We start from the raw sequence: 25,575 nt of genomic DNA, 5'->3' as shown, positions 1-25,575 counted from the left end.
GAATCAGTACTTAAAATTGTGATTATTCTTTTTTCAACAGAAATCTCATGACTGTGAAACAAGTTTTGGTAGAAACATTTGAGTACCTTCTGTGCAGACTGCCTTAACTGTATTTATTGTTTTTGAGTTCTTCAGTGTAGAGATAATTTTTGGAATATTCACTGTATTTAGTATTGAAATAAGAAGAATCTAAAGCCATTTTGTTTTGAACAAGTCTGGATAATAGTTTGTTGTGGACTTATGAACTTGCCTTTTTCTCAAGGTTAATTGTACTTGGTGAGTAAGAACCTAAAGCAAAAAGATAATCTGTTCAGGTTTTTATTGTTTTTTACAGTAGACAAACTTAAGGTGTCCATTCAGATAGAAATATGCAGAGAAGTGTACACACTTCATACTAGAAGGAAGTCCTTGCCACAGAGTTTTGTTGCTTTGCAGTCTTTTCTATATGTGCAGATTCCTTTATCTGCAGTGAACATCCACAGAAACTGAAAATAGACAAGATGGCCAAAATAAAATTAGTAAATTCAAGTATATTGAAGGAAAGGGAAAGAAGGGATAGGACCATGTTGGTCAATAAACTGCATGTTGGATGTTCTGTGGCATATGCTGAGGGAAATAAACAGAAGATGCAGGATGTATAAGATGTGAGGGAAGCATTATGGCAGCTTATCAAATAACTTGGCTTTGTTATTTCTGCACTGGGGATGCTGGTGTATGTTCTGTGTGAATGTATAGTGCAAAAATATTCCCATTTAAAGGTTTATTCTTTAACATTTGGCAAGTTCCTCTGTATTGATGAACTTAAAAATGCTTAAGAATATTTTACCCAGTGCCAGTTTTAAGATATGCCCTAATGCTCCGTGTTTGTGGTTTGGTTTGGTTGGTTAGTTTTGTTCTTCTCACCACCTCTTCCCCTAGGCTTAGACATACTTCCCTTGGCTGTTCTGGTAGAGCAGGCTGCAGTGGCTTAAGAGAGTAAAACTGATGTCATCTTACCAATTTCATGTTAAGACTTTTGGGAGCTGGTTTCATCTACTCTTTTAATTGTGTTCTGAGGCTTTTGATCCTTTCTTTTGAGTAAGGATATAATTTGCCATAAAAGGAAATGATTTTTAATTACCAGAGAAATCTCCCTGTTTTGGAACAGTAGTGTAGGCAGGATTTAAGGGAAAATGAGAATTGGAAAGGGAGTATGGGTGATGAGCACTTAATTCAGAGAAGTATATTAGTTGGTCAAAAGACAGTCATTTATTAAAAAAATGAATATAGCTTCCTGACTCAACAATGTGTGAGTGCAGATTAATTTTTAATTACTATCCTTTTTGAGTTTCAGGCTACTGTATATATACTAGAGGGGGCTGGTCAGTATCTAGCCTTGGGTGTATTTCAAAATCAATTTCATTTTGAGGAAGTTGAATGGATTTTTCTTTTAATATGCAACACTGAATTGAAACAAGCATATGAGAAAAAATTCTACTTATTTTTTTTTTCTAATTGCTGTTTTGTGTTCATATATGTCATGAAGTGTTGTTTTAGCATTTCTGAACCTATATCATTTGTAGGAGAAATAATTGTTCTGTTTAATAAAATTTAAAATTTTGTGAAAACACTTTGAAACAGCAAGAGAATTTGACATCTTATACTTTATTCAAAGATTTTCAGGATGGAAAAAGAAATCAGTGAGGGTTTGGAGAAGTTGGGGAATAGAAAGTTTTTACAAATAAGTGTTTCTTACATGTAATACAAGTTTAAATGAATAGTTGCAGGATACCTGAAGCACAACATCTGTACTGATTTAAAATGAAGCTGGTACAACATATGTTAAATTTGGTTGCACTTAGTCCATTTAGATTTGGCTGGAAGAAGTGATTAAATAAAGGGACTTTTTTACACACACACACATGCATACATAGGGCTCTTCATGAGCAGCCTGTTGCAAATCAGTATTTAGTATTTGCTTGAATTCAGAATGACATTGTTTAGTTTGCTTACAAAAGGCAATAAGTGTGTCAGAAATAAGACCCAGTCTGCATTGAATATGAGCATAAATTCTAGTATGGTAATTCCACAGCTCCACAACACATACTTGCATTTACTTCATTCACAAATGCGCATATAGGTGTTTAAAATAACAAAACAAATTCGAAAATTTAAGTTAAGGGATTACTTAAATTAAAAGAATTCTGAAGTAATTTTCTCCCTGATGATTGTGTTGTGTCCATATGTGTGAGCTTTAGGATCTCCAGTGATACGTACTAGTAGATGACACTGTGCAAATATATGGGGACTGAACCCTGAACACCTAAACTTTTAGACACCTTCATTGTTCTGCCAGATTTCTGGAAAAATGCAATGCAGTAAGGATTTGAGAAGTTGTTACTAAGTACTTTTAGGAAGCAGTTTGGCATTTCTGAATTTTTGTTTTCAGAGTCTTGGTGCCTTGGTAAAATTTTTCATTACAAAAAATATTTCAAATTACCCAACTTCTATTTCCACCAAAAAAATTTATGTGGACTTCTACTTACAGTGTAGTTAATTTATTTTCTTGGATTTAGGTCATACCAACTGTCAGTTGGCCTTTTCCACTTAAAAGTTCTCAATATTCTGACATCTCTTTAGAGAAACTGATTATAGAATCGTTACATTCTTTTAAGTTTACTTAATGTAAATAGTTTTCAGGCCTCCGGGCTTTTCGTTATGCTTATACTGAACAAAGTAATTTTTAATGGCTTCTCTGTTTCTTTTGGTAATGCCATATTCTAAAGTACTGTGTTCTTCTGGTTTTTGTAAATATCTTGAAAAATTTGTTCCATAAGAAAGAATGTCATATTTAATCTTAATGCAGGATCAATCAAAAAAAATGTCCCTTTGGAATCAGAGTGTACAAACATGTGACTTGAAATAATGGTGCTGTAATATATTCAACTGAAGGCTTTTAATAGTATCTTTCACAATACCCATCAGTTATTTCAAGTTTTGCTTTTAAGTTAATTAAGCATGCTTTGGGGAGTCCTTTTGTTAGTTTTTTTTTTTCTGCAGTGGGAGCAGCTGGAGATACACTGATGTCAGAAATCAGAGTACAGGTGTAGAGTAATTCCCAGTAGGGCTCCAAAGCAAGCATTTACTACTTTTCTTGTCTCTCATCAGTGAACTCAGTTTTGTCAGTGCATATACTGAAATTGAAATCATGCAGAGGAATGTAGTGTGGTCCCTGAACAAGAATCATGTGTGAATTTAAGGACTGGTTCTCTATCACAGTGTAGCTAAGAAGAAAATAACTGAATGCTGCCTTTGAAGAACTCAATCCTGTTACTACTTCTGCTACTAGTCTTGTTGACTCAAATTTTTAGATGCATTCATAATTTTTTTTTTTGGTGTTGAGTGTGGAGCCTGACTTGCATATATATCATGTACTATTCTTGCAGCTGAAGTCAGTAGAAGATCTGTTTAAAACAAGTAATGATCTACAAAAATGCATATATATATAGCTATTCTTAAAAACCTGTGTCTTGATTTAGAAATAAAAAGTTGCAAATATTATTATCTTTATGTAACTTCTTTCCTCTTAGCACAACGAAGATTACACTTTTGCTTTCCTATACAGGATATTGTAATATAAAGAAATGTTTGTGAACGATCAAAATACTGTGGTGTTTAACAGTACTGAAATCTTGATAAAGAAACAAATGTTTGTTTTTGAGACTAAACTTAAATGATAGGAAACACTAAAGTTGTAAGGTGTTTCAGTAGACAGTGAAGATAAAAGAAAATATTGATGAATTAATCATTAGTAAATTATCATGTATTTCCATATTAATGTATAGTTCCTGAGACTGGAAGTCACAAGGGCTTTTTCTAATTGAGGAAAATGGAAAATACCAGCATTATGTACCTCTTCATCCCAGGTAAAACTTGTCTGCCACCCTAAGTAAAACTTGGGAGTGACTGACAAGATTGTCAACTTCGTTCTCTTTGGAAACACTGGGATTTCTGTTATTCCAGGGGCTTGCTGACAAGGCATTGGTAGGGCGCCCAATTTCATCAGTGTTGTAACATTGTAAATGAGGCACTTCCTAATGACTCAAGTCAAAATTGGCAATCTTCAGTTTTGAGTGGTTTTGCAACTTGAATAGACATCTACTGAAATGTCATGACATAATTACTGCTTGTGAAGAAGTGAGTAAGCTGCTTACCAAATGACTTTCCCTTGTTCCCTTTCCATCGTTTTTTCTATTAAATACTTGTTTTCTGAAATGTGTAATCATGGATCAGTGGTCAGTTTCATCTCCTGCTCCGCCCAGTCTACATCTGCAGTTAATACATGTTAGATACTTCTTTTCAAAGCATTATTTGAGAAGACAGTTTCTCTCCATGGAGCTGTAGCATCTTAATCTATATTGGTTTGGTTTTACGTGTTCTTAATCATGTTGCTTTGGACAGTTCCATTTTTTTAACTGCCAGCACTGCCAATGTCAAGTTGCCGGTAGTCTGCCAGTGTTTAATCATCGTATGAAGCAAAATAGCATAGAAAGCCAGGGGCATATATCTAACTGGTATGTTAGATTCTCTTTCTTGAAATTATGTTGCAATGAAGTATTAAGCCTTTTTAGTTCTTGCTTATAGTTACATTGATCATTGCGTAATGGACTTCTGTGTCTAATAGACAGATATGGTCACAATTTTACCAGTTACACAACTCTGCCTTTGGTAATTTAAAAATTTTTATTTTACACACATAATCTAGGTTTTCCTGCCTCGTTTTTACATCCAGTTATTAATATTGTAGCTTCCTAGTTAGTTTAAGGAGTTCCTTAAGGTATTACGGAGTCTTTATTGCGATACCTTGATCAGATGTGTAGGAAGTACAGCTGCTTTTGCATGCTTGGTATAGCACGTGTGCTGAGGATTTTTTGTGATACTGGAGCAGTTCTTCTGTAAGGAAGTTTATGGCCAGAGGCTGTTGACAAACACAATTAGTAGTGCTTTCCGTGTTTCCCATCCATCAGGATGCAGGCACCGTGGGTGAGGGATTGTACATGGTGTTTCAGCAGAGATAGCTAGGTAATTTCACATAATCATGTCAAAGGCTAGTTGTTTGCCTTGTGATGGGGGAAAAAGAGGGTAAAGGACCAATAGATCAGATGGTGGTGATTGAGTGACATTAACCTCACCTGCATCCTGGTTTTTGTTACTGCCCTCAAAAAGAGGGTATTGTAAAAGCCACTGTAGGCTCTTTGTCATGTGATTGCTAGATTATTATTGAATATTATTTAGCAGTGATAACTTCGTAGTTGCTTTCTGTATTGCATGCTCAGTTTTTCAGTTTTTTTATTCCTTTTCAACGTTCCAGGATCCTTGATTGCATTCGTTTTAGATAGCTTTGAGCACTTTGGAAAGACTCAACCAGATAGGATTCAGTGTGAATAAAAGAATATTCTGAAATGATTCCAAATGCTTTTTGTCTACTATATGGAGTTTGTTAAGCTTTGTTAGTGGAAGAGGCAAGTCCAAAATCGAGTCCATGATTGCCTTTAACTAGCTTATCCTTTGGAGTTCACTTGAAACAGTCAATAAATCTGTTTTTTACAGAGCTGCTTATTAAGCTAAATACTGCATTTAAGAACCAGAATGTCTCCTGTGAGTGGTTGGCCAGGTACTTTTGTAGAGCAGCACTTGCTCGCTGTATATATGAATTTTCTTAGAATGTTGAAAAAAAAGTAAAAATTATGGAGTGTCATATTTAAAATTGTTTGTAAAATGGTCCTGCAAACCCTGGGAGGATTTTTTTTTTGTTGACTCATGTAATGATTTCAGTAGGCTTACCCTGAAGTCTTGTGCATCATACATATTTTACAAGACTCCACGGCTGAGTGGAGTGTTTCTTTATTACACTTTTCTGTGTATGTTAATTCTGTAGTATAATGTTCTGTTCTTGGAATTCCTTTCAGAATTATCCTCTTGGATTTGACTGCCACCTGCTGTTGTGCTTAGTAGAGCTAAAGATACAAGGTGTAGAGGAATAAATGATGTCTTTCTCCCAACTGTTATCTCTCATATTTGTTCTCAATGGAACTCTATATTCTTCACTATTTGATGGTGTATCTGGCCCCATCTTTCACTTAGAGTTGCTTTGCTTCTCTCCTATAGGGAATGACATGATATGGTTGCCAATTTGAAAGAGCCATTCTTTAAGCATTTCTGTCAAGGAGAAAATTGTATACTGCAGCCTTTTGCTCAGTAAAAGTGCAGCTGACAGAAGAAGACCTGCAAAAATTGCTGTTATCACCGAATAGCTCTTTCTAGAAAAGCACCTCTCACAGTGGATGCATTCAGATGAAGGAGAGATATCTCTTACTATAGGTATCTCTGGTGTGTATATGAATGTATAAAGGAGAGTAGAAAGCAAAATGTGCAGGCAGAAGGCAAAGAGAAACTGAAGGAGAGAAGTGAGTGAAAATAGTGTTTATTTGTTCTCTGCTTTAAATTATTTGCGTGGTGTAGTATTGATGAACAAGAATCAGTCTTAGTAATTTAGAGTGCTGTTAAAGATCAAACTACACCAAGACTTAAGATTCCCTGCAAAACATAAAATTGGCAAGGGGTCTAAGACTATTTATAATTGCAACAGCACAGTTAAAGCATCAAAACAAATGTCTGTCATAGATTTATGGTGGGGAAATAAAGCAAGAGAAAATAATGAAATCTAACTTAAAAATTTCAGTTAATTTTTACGTGGCAAAATCCTGTATTACCATATTTACAGTGAGACAAATAGTGCACGTAGGCACTCAGCACCTGTGAAATGAGATACAAAAATACATTTTGCTTTGAGCATACATGTGGCATTTAATCTGTGATATGTCTAGTATGAGAGTATAGCTTTAGGAGTTTCTTGTAAAGTGTTTATGAGAGCTGGCAAGTATCACAGGATTGTAGAATTGTTTAGGTTTGAAAAGACCTCTAAGATAAGAGTCTAACCATTAATCTAGCACTGCCAAGCCTACCACTAAACCATGTCCATAAGTGCCACATCTACACATCTTTTAAAAATCTCTAGGGATGGTGACTCAACTACTTCCCTGAGGAGCAACCTTTTCTGTGAAGTTTTTCCTAATACCCAACCTAATCCACCCTTGTTGCAACTTGAAGCCATTTCACCTAGTTCTATCACTTGTTACATGGGAGAAGACCCACCTCCTTTCAGGCAGTTCAGAGTGATAAGGTCTCTCCTGAGCCTCCTTTTCTCCATGCTGAACATCCCCAGCTCACTCAGCTGCTTCTCGTCAGACTTCTGCTCCAGATCTTTCACCAGCTCCATTGTCCTTCTCTGGACATGGTCCAGCACCTCAGTGTTTTTCTTGAATTGAGGGGCCCAAAGCTTTACACAGGATTCAAGGTGTGGCCTCACCAGTGCTGAGTACAGGGGACAATCACTGCACTCGTTCTGCTGGCCACACTATTGCTGGTACAGGCAAGGACACATTGGCCTTCTTGGCCGCCTGGGCACATGCTGGGTCTTGTTCAGCCAGATGTCATCCAGCACCCCCAGCTCCTTTTCCACTGGACAGCTCTCCAGCCACTCTGCCCCCAACCTGTGATGCTCCATGGGGTTGTTGTGACCCAAGTTCACACACCAGGCCTTGTTGAACATCGTCAAATTGGCCTTGGCCCATCAATCCAGCCTGTCCAGATCGCTTTGCAGAGCCTTCCTTCCCTCCAGCAGATTAACATTCCTACCCAACTTGGTGTTGTCTGCAAACTGTTTGAGTGAGGGTACACACGATCCCCTTGTCCAGGCTGTCAGTGAAGATATTAAACAGGGCTGCCCCCAGTACTGAGCTGTGGGCAACTCAGTTGTGACCTGCCACCAGCTGGGTGTAACTCTTCACCACCACTCTCTGGCCATTCAGCCTCTAGACAGTTTTGTACCCAGCAAACAGTGCACCCATCCAAGCAATGAGCAGCCATTTTTTCCAGGAAATGCTGTGGGAAGTGGCATCAAAGGCTTTACTAAAATCCATGTAGACAACATCAACAGCCTTTCCCTGTTTATTAAGAAGGTGGTCTTGTCATAGAAAGATGAGGTTGGTCAAGCCGGACCTGCCTTCACAAACCAGTGCTCGCTGGGTCTGCTTGCCTGGTTGTCCTGCACACGCTGTGTGATGGCATCCAAGATGATCTGCTTCATGACCTTCCAGAGAGTTCCATGGATGCTCCTTCTGACCTGACTGGAATTCCATGGATACTCCTTCTGACCCTTCTTGCAGATAGGTATCACGTTTTTTTAACTTCTAGTCATCTGGGACCTTCCTGGTTAGCCAGGATTGCTGGTAAATGATAGAAAGTGGCTCATCTGGGCCCACAGACCTGTGTGTTTCTGAGATGCAGCAGATCACTGACCATTTCCCCTTGGATTATGGGTGCTTCATTGTGCTCCCTGTGTCTGTCTTCTGGTTTAGGGGGATGGATACCCAGAGAACACCAGGTCTTGCTGTTAAAGACTGAGGCAAAAAAGGTATTAAGTACCTCAGCCTTTTCCTCATCTTTTGTCACTGTTTTCCTTTTAATGCAGTAAGGGGTAGAGATTGTCTTTAGCCTTCCTTTTGTTGATTATGTATTTATTATCTTTTATGGCAGTAGTCAGATTAAGTTCTAGTTGGTCTTTGGCCCTTCTGATTTTCTCCCTGCAAACCCTCATGTCATCCCTGTAGTCCTCTTGCCTCTTCTTCCAAAAGCCTTAAATTCTCTTTTTTCTTCTGAGTTCCAGTCAAAGCTCTTGGCTCTCTGTTCAGCCACATCAGTTTTTCTCACTGCTGGCTTGTCTATCAGCACATAGGGATGGCCTGCTCCTGTGCTTTTTAAGATTTCCTTGAAGAATGTCCAGCCTTCCTGGACTTCCTCCCAAGAGACTTCTCAACCAAGCCTCTCAACGGGGCATCATCTCTCTGAAAGCCCAGGATCTGCTGATTGCTTGCTTCTCTGAGAATTGAAAACTATCATTTCACATTTGCTCTGCCCAAAACAGCCTCCAGTCATCACGTAACCCACAAGTCCTTCTCTGTTTGCAAATAACAGGTCTGGCAGGGAGTCTTCCCTAGTAGGCTCCCTCACTGGCTGTTCTCAGGCAGTTACCTTCCACATGCTCCAGGAACATTCTGGACCAGTTCCTCTCTGCTGTATTGTGTTTTCCGCAGACATCTGGTAAGTTGAAGTCCACTGTGAGAATGAGGGATAGTGATTGTGAGACCTCTCCCAACTGCTTATGAACTGTTTAGCTTTTCTCTTCATCCTGGTTGGGTGGTCTTTAACAGACTCCCACCAGTATTGCCTTGTTAGACTTTCCCCTGAGTTTTACCCTTAACCATGTCATCATTATGCCCTAGACTCCCTAAGATATGGGGCTGCTCCACCACCTCTCCTTCCTTGCCTGTTTCTTCTGAAGAGTTTATAGCCATCCATTGCAGCCACTCTCACTGTCTGTGTCATCTCATGCCTACATGGTGGCAGCTATTGTCATCGTTTTACTGCTGCACAGTGACTTTCAGCTCCTCGCGGTTGTTGCCTGTGCTGTGTACATTGGTGTAGAGGCACTTCAGCTGGGCTACTTATCTCACTAACTTTTTGGGGGAGCAAGCCCTAAGTCTTACATGACCGTTTTCAGTCACTTCCGTGTTTTCTCACAAATAATAACCCTTGTGTCCTTACTGCAGCATGGATCTCCTTTCCCTACCCCCACTGAGGCAACAGACCAAAGGACCTTTCTAACATGTTGTCCCCCAGTGGTGTGCTGCCCTGAAGTATACCTCTAGTGAACGTGGGTTTATCCCTTCCCCCCTTCAAATCTAGTTTAGTCTTTCAGTAAGCCCTGCTAACTCCTGTGCAGAGATCCTTTTCCTCCCCCACTTTGTATCTGGTGTGCCGTGTCTGTTGCCAGCAGGCCAGGTATCCTATATACCAACCCATGATCAAAAAACCTTTAAAGATAATCTAAACCAACCCCCTGCCTTTGTCAGGAGTATCTTTCACTAGACCAGGTAGTTTAAAACCCCGTCCCACCTGGCCTCAAGTATTTTCAGTGATGGTGCATCTACCAGTTCCCTGGGCAACCTGCTCCAACATTTCACCATGCTCATTGAAAAGTTTCTCATGTCCAGTTGAAACTCTACCCTCTTTCAGTTTGAAACTGGTTCCCCTTTTCCTGTCACCACAGGCCTTGGTAAAAAATCTCACTTACAAGCCCTGTTCTCCTTGGAGCCTTCTCTTCTCCAAGATGAACCACACCAACTCTTTAAGCTTGTCATGGAGTGTGGCCTTCTCACCATTTTTGTGGCCCTTCTGTGGAGGTACTCTTAACAAGGAAAGGCTGAGTATACTAGGCCTGTTCATCCTTGAGAAGAGACATCTGAAAGGGGACCTCATCCATGTCTATAAGTATGTGAAGGGAGCGTTTTGAGGATGGAGCCAGGCTCTTCTCGGTGGTGCCAAGCAATAGGACAAGAGGCAATGGGCAGAAACTGATGTACAGGAAGTTCCTCCTGAATCTGTGGAAGAGCTTTACCCTGCAGGTGACTGTGCACTGGGACAGAATTGCCCAGAGATGTTGTGCAGTCTCCCTCACTGGAGATATTCAAGAACTGTCTGGATGCAATCCTGGGGAGTGTACTCTAGAATGGACCACCATGGTCCTTTCCAGCCTTACCTGTCCCGTGATTCTGCATCCAAACAAAGTTATTGTAACTTGAAAATAATTTTTTTGGATTGTATGTTAGTTATTTCTGGGTTTTTTTTCTTGTGTATTATGTTGTACTTTGATTACTACAATTAAGGCTAATAGGTGTAGAAAAATGTCTGAATTACACTTTTCTCAAAAGACTGTAAAAAATGTGGGTTTTTTGGATCTCTACATGTTAGAACATGTTGGAAACTTTCAGTTTCTATTAGCTTGTAAGGGGATGGATAGCTTTAATGTTCTAATCAGTAATAGTAGCACTTACAGACTTTTTTGTCAATAGTTTTATAATCTTCTCACTGAACAGTTCCACATGCAGGTATATGCAGAAGAAGGCAAAATTGACCATTATATTGAAGTAACAACTGGCTAATCATTGGCAGTGTTCTTTGGGGTGGAAATAAATGCCATATGAAATGTGTAGCACACTGACCTCAGTGTCTGTTTATTTGGATTTATACAGAGATGAGTGTGTACAGAAATTCTCTGTGTAAGGTGATACTGAGTGGTGGAGATTTTTGGGTTGTAGCTAAAGCAATTAAGATTTTCTTTTAAATCTGTGAGCATTGACATGTTTCATCTTTGCATCTATATGACAGTGGATCAAGAACTTGGTGATGGCTTTGAGCAAACTGAAAATGGTGGCCACTGCCTAATTGATCCCTGCATTGGATCAAGAAACTGCATTTTCTTTTTAAAATTTAAAAAAAAATATTTTCTGAATTTTCTTTCATTAAAACTATGAATGAAAAGCAGTAGGTGGATATAAGATGAGAGATAGCAAAGTGGATGTTGTTTATAAAATTTAACAAGTTCACCTGTCATTTTTCAATAGTTTTTACATGTACTTTATAGTAAAAATGTCTTTTTTTAAAAAAATAAAGATCCTTCTCTTTTCTGTTGCTCATATTGGCATGTGTTAATTAATGGAAATAGTGAGTACGTACAGAACAGTATCATATGAATGGTATAAGGTTAATGCATTGTTGTGCAGCTGCAATGCTGAGTAAGACATGGTTTATGTGGGTTTAATAAGTGAACTAACCTTGGAAGTTGAAAGAGCCCTCAAACCCAGAAAAAAAAAAAACGTGTACTAAAAATGAAGGCGTGGGATTATCCATATTATTTTTAGGAATAGTTATGTAAGCTCTTCATTTTGTAATTCCAAACCTCTTCTATTGGATAGCTATTTTGTTTTGAAGATGTAGAAAACAACTCCAGAAATTAAAAACTGGAATGCTCTTTCTTTAAGATGTGACTTCACATGGAAATTACTCTGTGCTACTGCTTTTTGTTAATATGAGCTGCAGTTCAAAGGAACATATAACGCTCATTTAATAAGTTCTACCATCTTTTTTTTTTTTTGGCATCTTAAAATGCACTCATGTTTAACCGATTCTCAACATAGCACTCGAAATAGCAGTATTTGGACACCAGCTGAAAAAATAGGTGGAATACCTTATGAGGGAGGAACATGCATCATTCTTTTGTTTAACAACTTGCTTCAAGAGATTTTATTTTTGGGGGTACATTTGTGTCGGAACTTTTTTTAAATTTTCATCTGCTCAACAGATTCTGAAGGAAGTGGTCATGGGAGTGAAGATGCATCTAAGGACAGTGGTGAAGGTTCCTGTACTGAATCAGAAGAAAATATCTTGGAGGAGGAACCGGCAGAAGAGAAAGTAGAACAGCAACAGCCAAAAACCTCCACTGAAGAAGAGGTGCCAACAGCAGACAAAGAGGTAATTAAAACTGAAAAGAAAGAGCAAGAAGATGAAGAAGAAAAGCCAAAAAAGAAGAAAGAGAAGGAGAAAGCAGCTGAACCTGATGCTGTGGCTGATGAGCAAACAAATGAACCAAAAAAATGGAATTTGCGCAGGAACCGACCTCTGCTGGATTTTGTATCGATGGAAGAACTAAATGACATGGATGACTATGATAGTGAAGATGACAATGACTGGCGGCCTACTGCTGAGAAAAAAAAAGGAAAGAATGCACTGCGGAAAGAGGGGAGTGATGGAGATAATGAAGATGATGAAGATGACGGGAGTGGAAGTGATGAGGATGACAATGATGAGGAAGGTAATGAAGAAGATAATAGCAGCACCGCTAGCGATGGAGGCTCCAAGAAGAAGAAGAGTAAAGTTCTTAACAGGAATAATGCAGATGATGAGGAATTGACAAATGATAGCCTGGCTCTTTCACAAAGCAAGAGTAATGAGGTAGTGCAACCAACTTTCTATAATATATCTGTTGACAAGTGGAATCTACTCTCCAGTAGCTATTCTGTTAATATTAAAAGTTAAACTGATTGGCTGGAGTTGTGTTTACACAATAATAAGTGAATAAATGAAGCAGGAAAAATTATGCTAAATAGGCACTGCATATTAAATAACCTTGCTTGGACCATTTGACCAATCTAATGCCACTAAAGTCAATAGAGGGACTTCTCTTGGCTTTAAGGAGATTGGATTTAGTACTAAAACAAATAGGAGGTCCAGTATGCAAACCAACGTGTTAACGAGACTTCTAGTTCTGTTTTAATGTAAATGTTGTATACTTGTAATGTTCTGAAGGTTAAATGCATCTGTGATATAATCATAAAACAGATAAATGAGACATTACTCTTTGCCCTTTTTTGTGACAAACATCAGAGTCTGAACACAAAGTTCACTTATAGAAGAATTTTAAGTAAAGAAATATGCACACTAGGTTTAAAATCAAATAGAATAATTATGATCATTTATGTTGGATTTGCTTATATAGTCACAAATGAACTAACTTCTTACCATACTAAAAGCATTTGGGTACTATGATTATTATATTAAATATCTTCTGATTACAGAATCTGAAAATTACATATATAAGTGTTTAATAAAGTAACCTTTTTTTTCCCTATGCACAATTACAGTTGCCTTGAAGATTGTGCCTGTGGAAAAATTAGGATACCAGGTTGTCACTGTGGATGACTTCATGTTCTGCTATAGCAAAATTCTGAACAAAATAAACAGAATTGCTGTAAAATCTACATGCAGTTTTCAGGAAATAGTCACAATGTCAACATAACATTTGGTAAATGGTAGTAATACGACATTTTTTAAAGTTCTGCTGTTCCCTTTAAACTTTATTTAAATGTGTAAAATGACAGGGAACTAAACAGTATTTGAAAGAATTAGCTGTGTCCATTTCAGATACTTTGATAGGTATTATATATATATATATTTATGTATAGTGAGATATATATATTTGTGTATATATATATTATTGCACGTGAGCTGTGCTGTTTTTATTACTAGTAATAATTGAGATTGAAAAAATAGCATGATTCGTTTGGGTTTTTTTCTTTTTATAACTTTTTGTATAGGCATCTTCTTTCCTTGTCAGGCTCTGTGATTCTAGTATTATTATCTTCATTTTCCTGGCTCAGGAGCTGAAAGTGCTGTACCAATACTAATGATCTGAACTTGAAACAGAGAGAGGCAGTTTTTTTTCAGACTTGCTTCCCGTATCAAAATGGAGATGTGAGGCTACATTCTTAGTGATATATTCTTCAGTATAATTTCTGTTGGCTTGGAAAAATAGACCTGTTTCGGAAACCCAGAGCTGTCTCTGGTATGTCTTCTGTCAAGTTTCTTAGTATGCATGGATATCAGATTCTATTCTTGACTTAGATTTGGAACAGTGATCAGAACATAAAATTTGAAGTTCAAATTATAGTTTTGTAAGTAACAATTTATCTTTATTGCATGTAAAGTGCTGTACTGTTTCTGAGTATGTCTTTATCAAGAAGTCTTGCAAAAGTGAGTATCTATAGACTGAATTACAGACTGTAATTTTCAGATTTCTCTGATACTCAATATACTGTATTGTAACAGTATACTCTCCACTGCTGCAGTATTTTGAATTAGTAAAAAAGAAAAAGGGTAAAGAAAAATCTTGTCTAGCAGACACATCTAGCAAAATCTCATAGCACTGCAGAAAGTGAGTTCTTAGAAAAAGAGATGTTCAAATGCGCAATTAATTTAGGGAAGAATGTTCAGGTAATTAGTTCTGAACATATTGTAGTCCTTTATATGCATTCTTTCTTCTTTCTTTCCTTTGCTTATTTTTGGAGAATGGAAACTGGGGAGGGTGTTGGGAAGGGGTTGTTTGGTTCTTGTTTCCCTGTGATTTTTATTTCTTTACATTTTATAAAAATATTTTGAAGTCTGCATATACATTATTTTAACATGTGCTGTAATTAAATACCACATGCTTTTCCATTGTATTATGCACAGAATACAAGCTTAGCTTTCTTTCCTGAGGTCAAGCATCATTAGTAGGTAAATGGTGTTTTTCTGTTTTTATAATTACTACCACTTTATAGGACTCTTCTATTCTCAGTGACATGGTTATTGTATTTTGAATTTTTTTTTCCCCTGTAAAGTTTAAATTCTACGGGCATATAGATTGAAATGCTCACTTTCTTCATTAACACCACAGAAATGGGAATTACATGGTGATCCAGCTGAAATAGTATCTCCCACTTCAGTAGGGAGCAGGACTTGTTCAGGAGTTGCAGCAGTTACTGTTGTATGGAAAAGTTCCCATGTTTTAGACAAGTAGGGTCTCTCAGGTGCTTACATAGACTAAGAGCAGAGGAGAGCAGCACACTTTCCAGATCACTCCCTCTCTGTGCCTGCCTAAAAACAGTAAGTTGCTCAGCTGCCTTTTTTGACCGGCTGGCTGTCTTCACATGAGGTGAACCTTAATGGATGGGGATCCTAACATTAGAAGAAAAATTTGATGTCCTTTCATCATTGCTTGTTTGTTTGGGTCTTTCGGTCCATGTTTGCATAGGTTCTCACTGCCTAGACAACCAGTGTTATTTCACTCTTGTTTTTACAATGCAATTCTGTTTCTTAATTTGAAGTAATACTTTGGTGGTTTTTTTTAATTACCAGACCTTGGGCTTCTATAACAGTAGAGATTACAAATTTCTTTTAAGCTTCTTTCAGTGAAGCCAAATAACAGTTTAAGTCGAAGGTACTGTCAGAAAAAGCTGATTTCTGTGGAGTTGTCACAGGCATCGGAGAAATCTGTGCCATAGCACAGTTAATCTGCCAAAGTTAGGGAGCATCTGCTGCCATTTTCCTATCTGTAATGTGAATGGTAAGCTAAACGTGGGTATTTTGAGTAATGATGGGCTGCAGGAATGTCCCAAGCTTATTGCTTTCCTCAAAATGCTTCATCCTAAAAGGAGGATGTTGGAAGAAATGCTCCGTAAGTCTGAGCTCTGTTTAAGAGAATCTTCTGTTGTTCACAATTAATTGCCCTTCTGTAAGCAGTGTGACACTGTGAATGTTCCTTTCTACTTCTACATGAGCTCATGTTCCCTTAGGCATAGTATTGGTGCTGTATTTTATAAATGGGGGACTGGAATTTAAAAAAAAAAAGTTTGAGAGGGCATCTTCCACCCTAATTTTTTTTTTTTTTTTTTGGATGCCACAGCAGTTTTGGAATATTTTTGCATCTTTGACATTTTGAATGGTACCATTGAACTCTCGGGCTCTGCTTTGAAACTACTGCTGTTTCTTTGTATTGCAATGGTTATTTTTCACTATTGTGAAAAATATTTTAGCCTATTTTAGCATCCTTATATGCCTTCGTATTACCAGTGAAGGTAGTTCAAGCTCAAGTATAAAAAATAAATGACTATGTATGGCGGCCATGAAACGACAGAAGAGACAGTGGCTCTGTCACACAATGATAATAATAAGAAGACAGTTTTACTAAGAAAATTAATTTTACGTACAACTTTGGTTTATGAAGCACTTCTCTGTGTTTCCTTAGAAAAATTCCCTGTTAAAACCCACATTCACTTTAAGAGCACTGGTTCATATTGCAGGTCGGAAGAACAGGGCAGTGTGCATGTTCTGCAAATCCTTACTCCTGTGTATAATCAGAAGAACATACAGTTTTTATAAATCATACAATTTTGCATAGAGATGCATAAATTTGCATTACAACAAACTCATACAGAGTTGATAATTTTTTACATTTTATGTAAATGAAAACTTGGCAGGCTTGTATTAGCAGTGTATTCTTGGATTTCTCAGATGCATGAGATTTTTTTAATTTTAACAAGATGAAGCAGTTTTTCTGAATGCTGGAACATTTGAATGTCACCTTTGGCCTTTTTTTAAATTTTGATTTTAAATGGTGTCTTAGGTATTCCTTTTTGTAGAATATAAATGGTTCAAAGACATATGTTTCTGTCTGAGGAACTAGCTCTCCTCTGACCTTTGGATCTTAACAGGTCTATAGGTTGCATTGAGATCCATGCGTCCCAGCTCTTGCATTCAGGGATGAAATGTTTGAGCATTTTGACCACAAAGAAGCTTTTAGCCTTGTGAAAATAATGTTCCATGGTTTTTTGATTGTTGAAAAATTGAGCAATTAACAGATCTTCTGTTTGCTTTAAATAAAATTGAAGTTCCTGGCATAATCAATGTGTCTTCATTTTTCAATATTAGGACTCACTGATCCTTGAGAAGTCTCAAAATTGGAGTTCCCAGAAAATGGACCATATTTTGATTTGTTGCGTTTGTCTTGGAGATAACAGTGAAGATGCTGATGAAATAATCCAGTGTGACAACTGTGGAATAACAGTGCATGAAGGTAATACAACCCTTCATTCTCATTGCAGGACGAAAGCATATGCTTTGCTTTTAATAACATTTTGACTCGTGTTGACTCGTTTGACTCGTGTTCTTCAAACAAAACCTTTCAATGCTGGGGGTATGTTTTTGTAATGCTACATTGATCTTTTTTAGTGGTGTAACACCCATCTTCTGCTTTAGCAAAGCAAATACAAGAACCTGTGGGATGGGATGTAGTCTACAGATACTAATACAGTGAATGACAGTCTGCAAATATTGGAGCTATACACTGTATTTTCAGGGCTTTAGGATATTCTATATCTTACCTATATCTTACCTAGTTCAGTATATTAATTTGATTGCCTAATTGGGATATAAGATAATGAGAATAGGATACCTTCTAAAAGGGAAGGTTATTTCAGCTATATTTTTGTTGTACCAAAATGGCAGAGAGAAGGGGAAGAAGAAAGGTATACTCCATGGCATTTATTTATAAGTGAAATAGGCTTTCATTCTTCAGAAGTGTACAAGGCATTTATTTAAGTTATGTGACTCCCTTAATTTAAAAATTTTTTGAGCTGTTTAGCATGTCCTTCTAGGTAGGAAGTGGTTTTATAAATTCCATGCTCACGCGTCGGATTTCTCATACTAGATTGAAAACTGTTTCAAAACAGTATTTTTCATGCACTAGGATGTATTCAGTTCTTCCCTTGAAATCACTTAGGAAACTAAGGATAGAATTTCTGTCCTGTGGGTCAGGTGCCTTATATTATGTGTCCATGTGTACTTTCAACTCTTGAACCTGTTGTGGTCTTTTGAAGAACTGATCCATAATGTCTGTCAATTGTTGCTTAGAGAGCAGTTTAGTTGACCTAATTTATGATGAGCTGAATCACACTCCACGTGCCTTTGAGGGCATTAGACAGGTCTTATTGCCTACTATAACTGTTAGGCTGCTAAATTTATGTGTCTCGCAGATCTCCTTCCTCTGTATCCATGAAGTTTTTGAAAAGTAATGTGCAGAATATATCTGATTTGGGATGCAGTAACTATCTAAAAGTTTTATAGAATCTTGATAGATCTTCTTCTTTCCCTAGCATAGTCTAATATTAACTCATGAGGAACAAAAAAAGTGTCTTTTGCTGATAGTTATAAATGCATGTTTGAGAATTCCCCGAACATTACATCCAGTCAAAACATCCAAATTCTAAAGCTCTGGAGCTCCCTGAAGATTCTTCTGGAAGATTTATTTAATGATTGTAATGATTGCTAAAGTGAAGAATGATTGTGATAGGAAAATGATCGTCTGCCACTTTGGAATGAAATGATGGCAAATCTGTTTTTTATTTAAGAGGAGTGCTTTAAAAATCCCCAAAAGATCACTTCCTCACTTCGCTTAGTTTACTAAACTTTTGTCCCTACAAAAGGAAGATTATAGCTGGCTTTCCTCTACAGGAAAGTAGTTCCATAGTTCAAAAGTCACTTGAATTTTAGTAGTTCTAAATCTGTTTAAAAGTAATGGCTGCTATTCTTTTTACAGTGTTCCCAGCAAAGATTCCCTGTAGTCCCACTGATACAAAGAGTACAGCGTGTATGTTTCTTTTGTTGTCATTGTGACAAAGTAAAATAGATTAATTCAGAAGATTTAATTTGTTAGTTTCTTCTGGTAAGTTCTACAGTGTGTACCAGGTAATTGACTATAGATGTTGGTTAATTTTTCACACTTGTGGTTGAGTGTTTAGTTAGCTCTTTGCAATTAATTTTAATAATAAATACTTGGAAGTGTATACAAAGCAGTTGTGAGGTTCTGTTTGAATAGGTGAATTCTTAGAGGAAAATAAGCAAGCTGTGTATGTGAAAGTAATTGATGACTGTGATAAAAATGCAAATTTCCACAGCAACAATTTGAAGCTGAACAATTCGGAGTTTTACTTGACATTTTATGTGTATGTTTCATTACTAGATATGTATGAATATAGTTTCAAGTAGAAATGGACATTTATTTTGCTGTGTTTGTTTCTGTACTTTGATATTTTCTAATGATAAGTAAGGGCAGGTGCTATTTTAAATCTGAGCTTTTTTCAGTAATTTGTTTAAATAATTGCTTGCAGCAAATAAAAATATTATTGCTGTGGTTTAACCCCTGCCAGCCACCAAGCCAAACATGGCCACTCGTTCACTTCCCTACCAGCAGGATGGGGAGAGAATGAGAAGGAAAAAGCTGGAAAACTTGTGAGTTGAGTTAAAGACAGTTTAATAGGGAAAGCAAAAACCACACACACAAGCAAAGCAAAGAATTAATTCGTAGCTTCCCATAGTCAGGCAGGTGTTCAGCCATCTCCAGGAGAACAGGGCTCCATCACGTGTAACGATTGCTTGGGAAGTCAAATGCCATCACCCTAAGCATTTCCCTGTTCCTCCATCTTCCCCTCAAATTTGTATATTGAGCATGATGTCAGATGGTCTGGAATATCCCTATGGTCAGTTGGGGTCACTTGTCCTAGCTGTGTCTTCTCCCAGCCTCCCATGCACCCCCAACTTCCTCACTGCTGTGGTAGTAGGGAAAATAGAAGAGGCCTTGACTCTGTATATGCCCTGCTCAGCAATAATAAAAACATCTCTTTATTATCATCACTGTGTTTAGCACAAATCCAAAACATAGCCACACACTAGCCACTATGAAGAAAATTAACTCCACCCAAGCCAAAACCTGAAGAGCTATAAAAGAATTGTAACCTTTGAAGCTTTAGTTTGATTCACTGATCTTATATATGCACATACATATATGTGACTTGGAGATTTCTGCACTCCTGCCCAGTGCTCACTGACTGACTATTTACTTCTGAATGCACAAGTAATACATGAAGACAACCTATCATTAGAAGTTGCAGTCAAAACCAAAATGCAGTGCAACAGTTACCTTTTGGTCCTGTTTGCCTAATCATTCAACTTGGCTGATTTCCAAAATAGATTGAAAAGTAGTTGAAAAGGTAATTACTGTCTAATCATATAAACATGGCTTGCAACCTTGAGAATTATTTTTTTAATGTTAATAGAAGCAAGATTTACTCTTAATGGCATTGGCTTTGATCTGTACTTTGTAAATGTATACCCAGATCATAGACATAGACTGTATTTATAGTCCTTTGTACTCTTATACATAGCTGCTTGGTAGTTTGAAAAATAAGTTCCAGTAATGAGTGAGTCTGTTTTGTAAATACAGTGAAATCCAAGAATTTGTTTTATTTTTTCATGTTTCCTTTAGTAGGTAGGTTGCCGTGGCTGTGGATATCATACTGTGTCCTGAAATTTGTTCTAATATTTGAGCTTTTGAATTTTTCAGAACACAGTATTGAATGAAGAGGCTCCTATTTATGAATTGGATAGAATTCATAAATATGCAGTGACGTTTACCTGCATTTAGTAGTATGCCCATTTCCTGCAGTCTGATTTTGATTCTTAACAGTTGCCTTTTCCCTAGAATCAAAGCCAGTTATTCCGAAATGCCCAAAGCAAGCTGCTGGAATATCACAGAGGTTTCCTTCCTAGTTTTTATATGCAATATCAAGTGGTATTATGAATGAGCATGTTTTCTCTTCTTCTCTGTAGCAAGGTAAACAATTATTTGGAAGGAGTGCACTCCTTTCACACCCTACTGGTGTCCCACCCAGGATCCCACATAATGATGATACTGACAATTTGATTGTTCTTCCCCTGAAGACCTTGTTTTCTCCTTCTCCTTGTTGATTATTACAGAAACTGTTTTGCTTCACAGGGAGGGGGTTTTACACCCTTGACTTATGCCTTGGTGTTCTGTTCAAGTGGAAGTTTCTGTCTACCACAGAACCTTTCTGGTGACTGGAACAGATTTTTCTATGACAGCCACCTCTGTTTTAATGCGAAGTTATTCATTAGCTGAGAAAATAGTGTTCTGAGTCAAACCTACTTCTTCTACCACCTTTTCCTTTTGAGGACCTGGTGCAGCAGCTGCTTGTTCAGTTGTGACTTGTCTTCCTGTTGGATTGCTTGCTTACATTAATGAGCTGTTACATAAGGTCTTCCATGGAAAAAAGGAGGTGATAACTCATCTAGGGGCAAGTCTGCCAGAGCTCATGTGGAAACAGCAACATGGCCAAGAGTTAGAGGGGAATTTTCATTCAGACCTAAAGTCATGGGCCCTTAATAAATACCTTTACTTGACTTATTGACGAGTTTTGAGATTGTGAGAAATTAATTTTACTTTCTAATACAACTGTTTGCTGTGTGATGTTCATATCACCTACACAGCCTGCATCACTTGTCCAAAAGCTGTCTTTGCACTGCAGATATGTGTCCAAAAATCTATTCTTAGGGGTGTAAATAACTGGTTCAAATTTTAACTGCCTTTAAACTGCATAAGTAGCGTACATGTAATGCTAATTTAATACCCACTCTTACACAATGCATTCATCTACTAGTTTGAAAAGCCTGTAATTAGTTCATGTCCATCAATTAAAAGTGTGTTCTCATTTTGCATATCAACCTATCCTGTCACATCGTCTCTTTTCCCCCCCAAAAAAAACAGAAAAAATTATTTCTTACTGAATTTGTACTGTTGCTTTTTAGAATTTTTACTTCTGTATGAAGATAATTGTCATTTCTTTTTATAAAAGTCTTCTTTAGACACCAGTCTGTCATTTTGGATAAATGCGTTTGTGCTAAGATCTTGTAATAGCAGAACACCCCCAACTGTGTTGTCAGTTTTTTTGACATCTTGATTGCAGTGTGTCTGAAGAAAATGTCTGGCACACATCCTATCATTTGCCACAAGTGCAGGTAGTCCGCTTGCCAGTTGTTGCCCTTGGGTTAGTTGCTGTGAATTAAATGGGAAAGTTCTGCATTTTTGAGCAGCTTCTTTTCCATCTCCTGTCTTTGTTTCTTACTGTACTTTGATGTGTATATCAGAGAATAAAACTTCTCTTGCTAAAAGCAATAGTGTAGTTGCCATATGCTCTACAGTGTAGTAAAACACTTTTGCATTTTAATTTTGCCCCTTACTGTGGTCTGCTGCTGTCTGGTATAAAAATCCATTTTTCAAAATCATGTACTTTAGTACTCTCCATTTACTAAATAAAAATACTGTTCTGAATTTATGATGCATGAAATTATTAATGTATTTATTTTAAACTGTTGGTCCAATGAAGAATTGAATGAAGCATAGTTTAAATACTGTGATCTCACAGCATTTAATTTTGCAGACACAGAGTTTACCAGAAAGTTCATGTTTCAAAGTATATGTAGATGTAGTTGGTGTATGCAGATATCCTCTTTGGCAAAAAATTACCTTCCCAGAGAAACAGAGGACCGGATGCAGCCAAGACAAAAATTAGGTCTCTATTCCTGTTTCTGTCAGTGGTATGCATCTCAGAACAATTATTTTAATGGCAGTATTTTGAAGTGTGTACAATTACTTTTTATTGACAATCACATGAAAATATAAGCTGTTGACAGAGTAAAATGACTTCAAAATCAGGGAATAAAAAAGGTTGTCTTCTGTATATAATGACATACATTCAACAGATAACTTGGCTGTAATTGTAATATACAGATGCCATTGATGGAACAGTAAGTGTTGTGAAAATTTTACCTTCTGGAATTTCATGTGTTTAAATTCATAGGTTAGTATTACTGTCCCAGTCCGGCTCTGTGCTCACATGCACGCAGCACACGGCCAGCTTCAGTAAACGTCGGTCGCCAAGAGATGGGAAGGGCCTTTGCACGAGTTCCAGCAGGAGCGTTTACTGCTTCTACTCTGCTGGAGATTCAGGGGCAAAGACGAGAGAACAGTGGCAAACCAGGGTTTTATCCGGGGGCGGGGAAAAGGCAGGACTAGGGACCGGAGACCAATGGGGAAGCTCTGGGGGAGTGAGGAGGGGTAGAGGCTGACAGCCAACCGGGGAACCCAAACTGGGGTAGATGAACATGACAGAACAAGCATCCTGGGAGAAGCCTTTCTGGTCACCCTAACCTAAGTGGTTCTTGTGGTACGAGGGACTTGTCTTACTGAGCACTCTCTGTCCCTTGTAATGTAGGTTCACTGGCCACCACAGGTTAGTATTATAGTAAACTATTTTTATTGTTTAGTGTTAATGGTGTTCAAGGAGGTGTCAGAAGTGGAGTTATGATGTAGTAGTCTAAGAATATACAAACATGAGGATTTAATGAACTTTAGTTCATGTAGGTTCTGGGTGTGGGTTCGGCAATCACGAGGGGCGCCAGACTGTAGGTACTTTGGTGGGCTGGACGGTCGGGACGGACGGTGACGAGAGATCTCTGTAGTCAGATCTTGGAACATGGGGTTTATTGCAAAGGGCGTGGGTATAGGGGCACTGCTTAGAGCTGCAGCTGGCAGCTCTGAGCAGGCCCAAGAGAGCAAGAGAGTAAGCGAGTAAGAGAGAGAGAGAGCAAGAAGAATGAGAGTGAAGAAGTGTGTGTGAAGAGAGAGTAAGAGTGTGTAAGAGTAAGAGAGAGAGTGAGAGTGTGCGAAGAGTAAGAGAGGAATGGTGAAGTCTTGGTTACAATACAATAAATCATCTTCTGTACTGAATATTCTAATTGTCACTAACCAATCTAATACAAGATACAAATCCTATAGCATTTACATACAGCCTATAAGAGTTCTTATATTACCATAGAGTGTTACATCTTAACTTCTAAAAACTACTCTTTGGACCCCTTCTGCTGAGCTAGTAGGGTCTGCTCTGACCCTTGGACCTGCCTGCAAGCAGAGGGTATTGTTCCATCAAGAGGGGATTACCTTCAGTCGGCCATACCATTGTTTTCCAGTTGTTCAGTAACTAAGATTTGGTATTTCAAAAGTGGCTTTCATTTCGATGTCGCCTGTAGTTTTCATATTCCCAAAATCTTTTGTCAGGCAATCATATTTATAAGGCTTTCCTGTTTCATCTTCCCTAACAAGTTCAAAAGGAGCTCTTACGGGTATTCTGAAGACCCAGACTTCAGAATTTTTGTGAATGTTAAGGAAAGGCAGCGTGCTTTTTCAGGAAAGTGTTTAAAAGTTATTTTATTTTCTTCAGTGTGTTTTCCAGTCAAAGGGGCAGATGGTTGACTTAATGCCAAATAGGTTAGTAATAATAGCTGGAGCCAAACATGTCCTTTACAGGTTCTGTATCCTTCCCCCTGTTGTCCTTTCAGGCCTTAAGTAGTCACACTATCTGTGCACTTGTACTTTTAGAGGGAACCTAAAGATTACCTCCTGATGCTTTTACTAAATGAGCTCTTAGGTTGCTTTCTGTTCCAACACCAGCAATTCCCAATAATTCATACAGAACAGTTGGATGGAGCAACTTTAAATTGATCTTCAGTGTAGCCACTTAATACTAGGATGGAATGGTTTACCAAGTAGCAGCTTTGTATTTGCATATCTATGCATTTTGAAGTCCTAAAGATAAGGGGTTTTAAAATTTTTGTTAACTGGAACGAAAAAATTCTTTCAGCATAGCAAAAGAAGGCAGGTAGTAATAGGTTGAACCTTTGTTGTACTCAGCATTTTTAAGGATGCTAAAATGATATCTTTAAAGAGGTAATTGTTTTAGACTTTGGAGCATACTGAAATTGGCACTTCTCTGAAACCTGGCTTCATAGCCAGCAAGGTTTTGTATTCCAGCTTTGATTCAGTAGCTTTATTTGGCAGTGTACACCAGGTCAGCAGCAGTCTTACAGTCTTACAGGCTGGATTTCTTCAGCTGTGTGGTGGACCAGATTGTTTTGATGTTTTTGTCAGCAATGATTAATAATAATCTGGTCTGTTTTCTCCAGCTAAAGACCACCCCTTCTGCTGGGTGTAACTGTGTGGTGTTTAGCTTTTGCTAAATGCCAGTTGAGGAAAAGAGTGAATGCCTCCTTGTCTGTCAGAGATCTTAAACTCTTTAAAGCTGTCATTAAGATTTATATACAAATTGTGGTAAAAAATTGGGTTAAAAATATGGACCTCTTTTTTTTTTTTTTTTTTCCCCCCCCACTTTGGAAAAGGAGCTATATTTGTATTGTTACAGAAATAATGTTTAATGCCAACACATGTGATAAGGATGGAAATAATTGCAGCACATTTGTGTCATTTCCTGGGAGGAAGGATAAAAAACAATCAGGTATATATGAGTGATAAGTATAATAAAGCAACTATTTCAGAATGAAGGTAGGACAGTT

At 37.7% G+C, this 25,575-nt stretch overlaps 1 protein-coding gene across 7 annotated transcripts in view; it reads left to right on the top strand.

The window, feature by feature from the left end:
* PHF14 (PHD finger protein 14) overlaps nucleotides 1–25,575 on the top strand; it is a 164,716-nt gene that overhangs the window by 890 nt on the left and 138,251 nt on the right. For all 7 annotated transcript variants that reach the window (XR_004240641.1, XM_032111136.1, XM_032111126.1 and 4 more), the window contains 2 exons: nucleotides 12,302–12,951; nucleotides 17,245–17,389. Coding sequence is in view for 6 of the 7 variants with exons in the window: in XM_032111136.1 (XP_031967027.1) it covers nucleotides 12,302–12,951; nucleotides 17,245–17,389 (795 nt within the window). In the remaining variant the exon portion in view is untranslated. The remainder of the gene's footprint in view (nucleotides 1–12,301; nucleotides 12,952–17,244; nucleotides 17,390–25,575) is intronic.

The sequence above is a fragment of the Corvus moneduloides genome, chromosome 1 (assembly GCF_009650955.1).
Source record: "Corvus moneduloides isolate bCorMon1 chromosome 1, bCorMon1.pri, whole genome shotgun sequence".
In the NCBI taxonomy this organism is placed as follows: Eukaryota; Metazoa; Chordata; class Aves; order Passeriformes; family Corvidae; genus Corvus; species Corvus moneduloides.
This window is presented reverse-complemented; position numbering and strand designations above follow the sequence as displayed.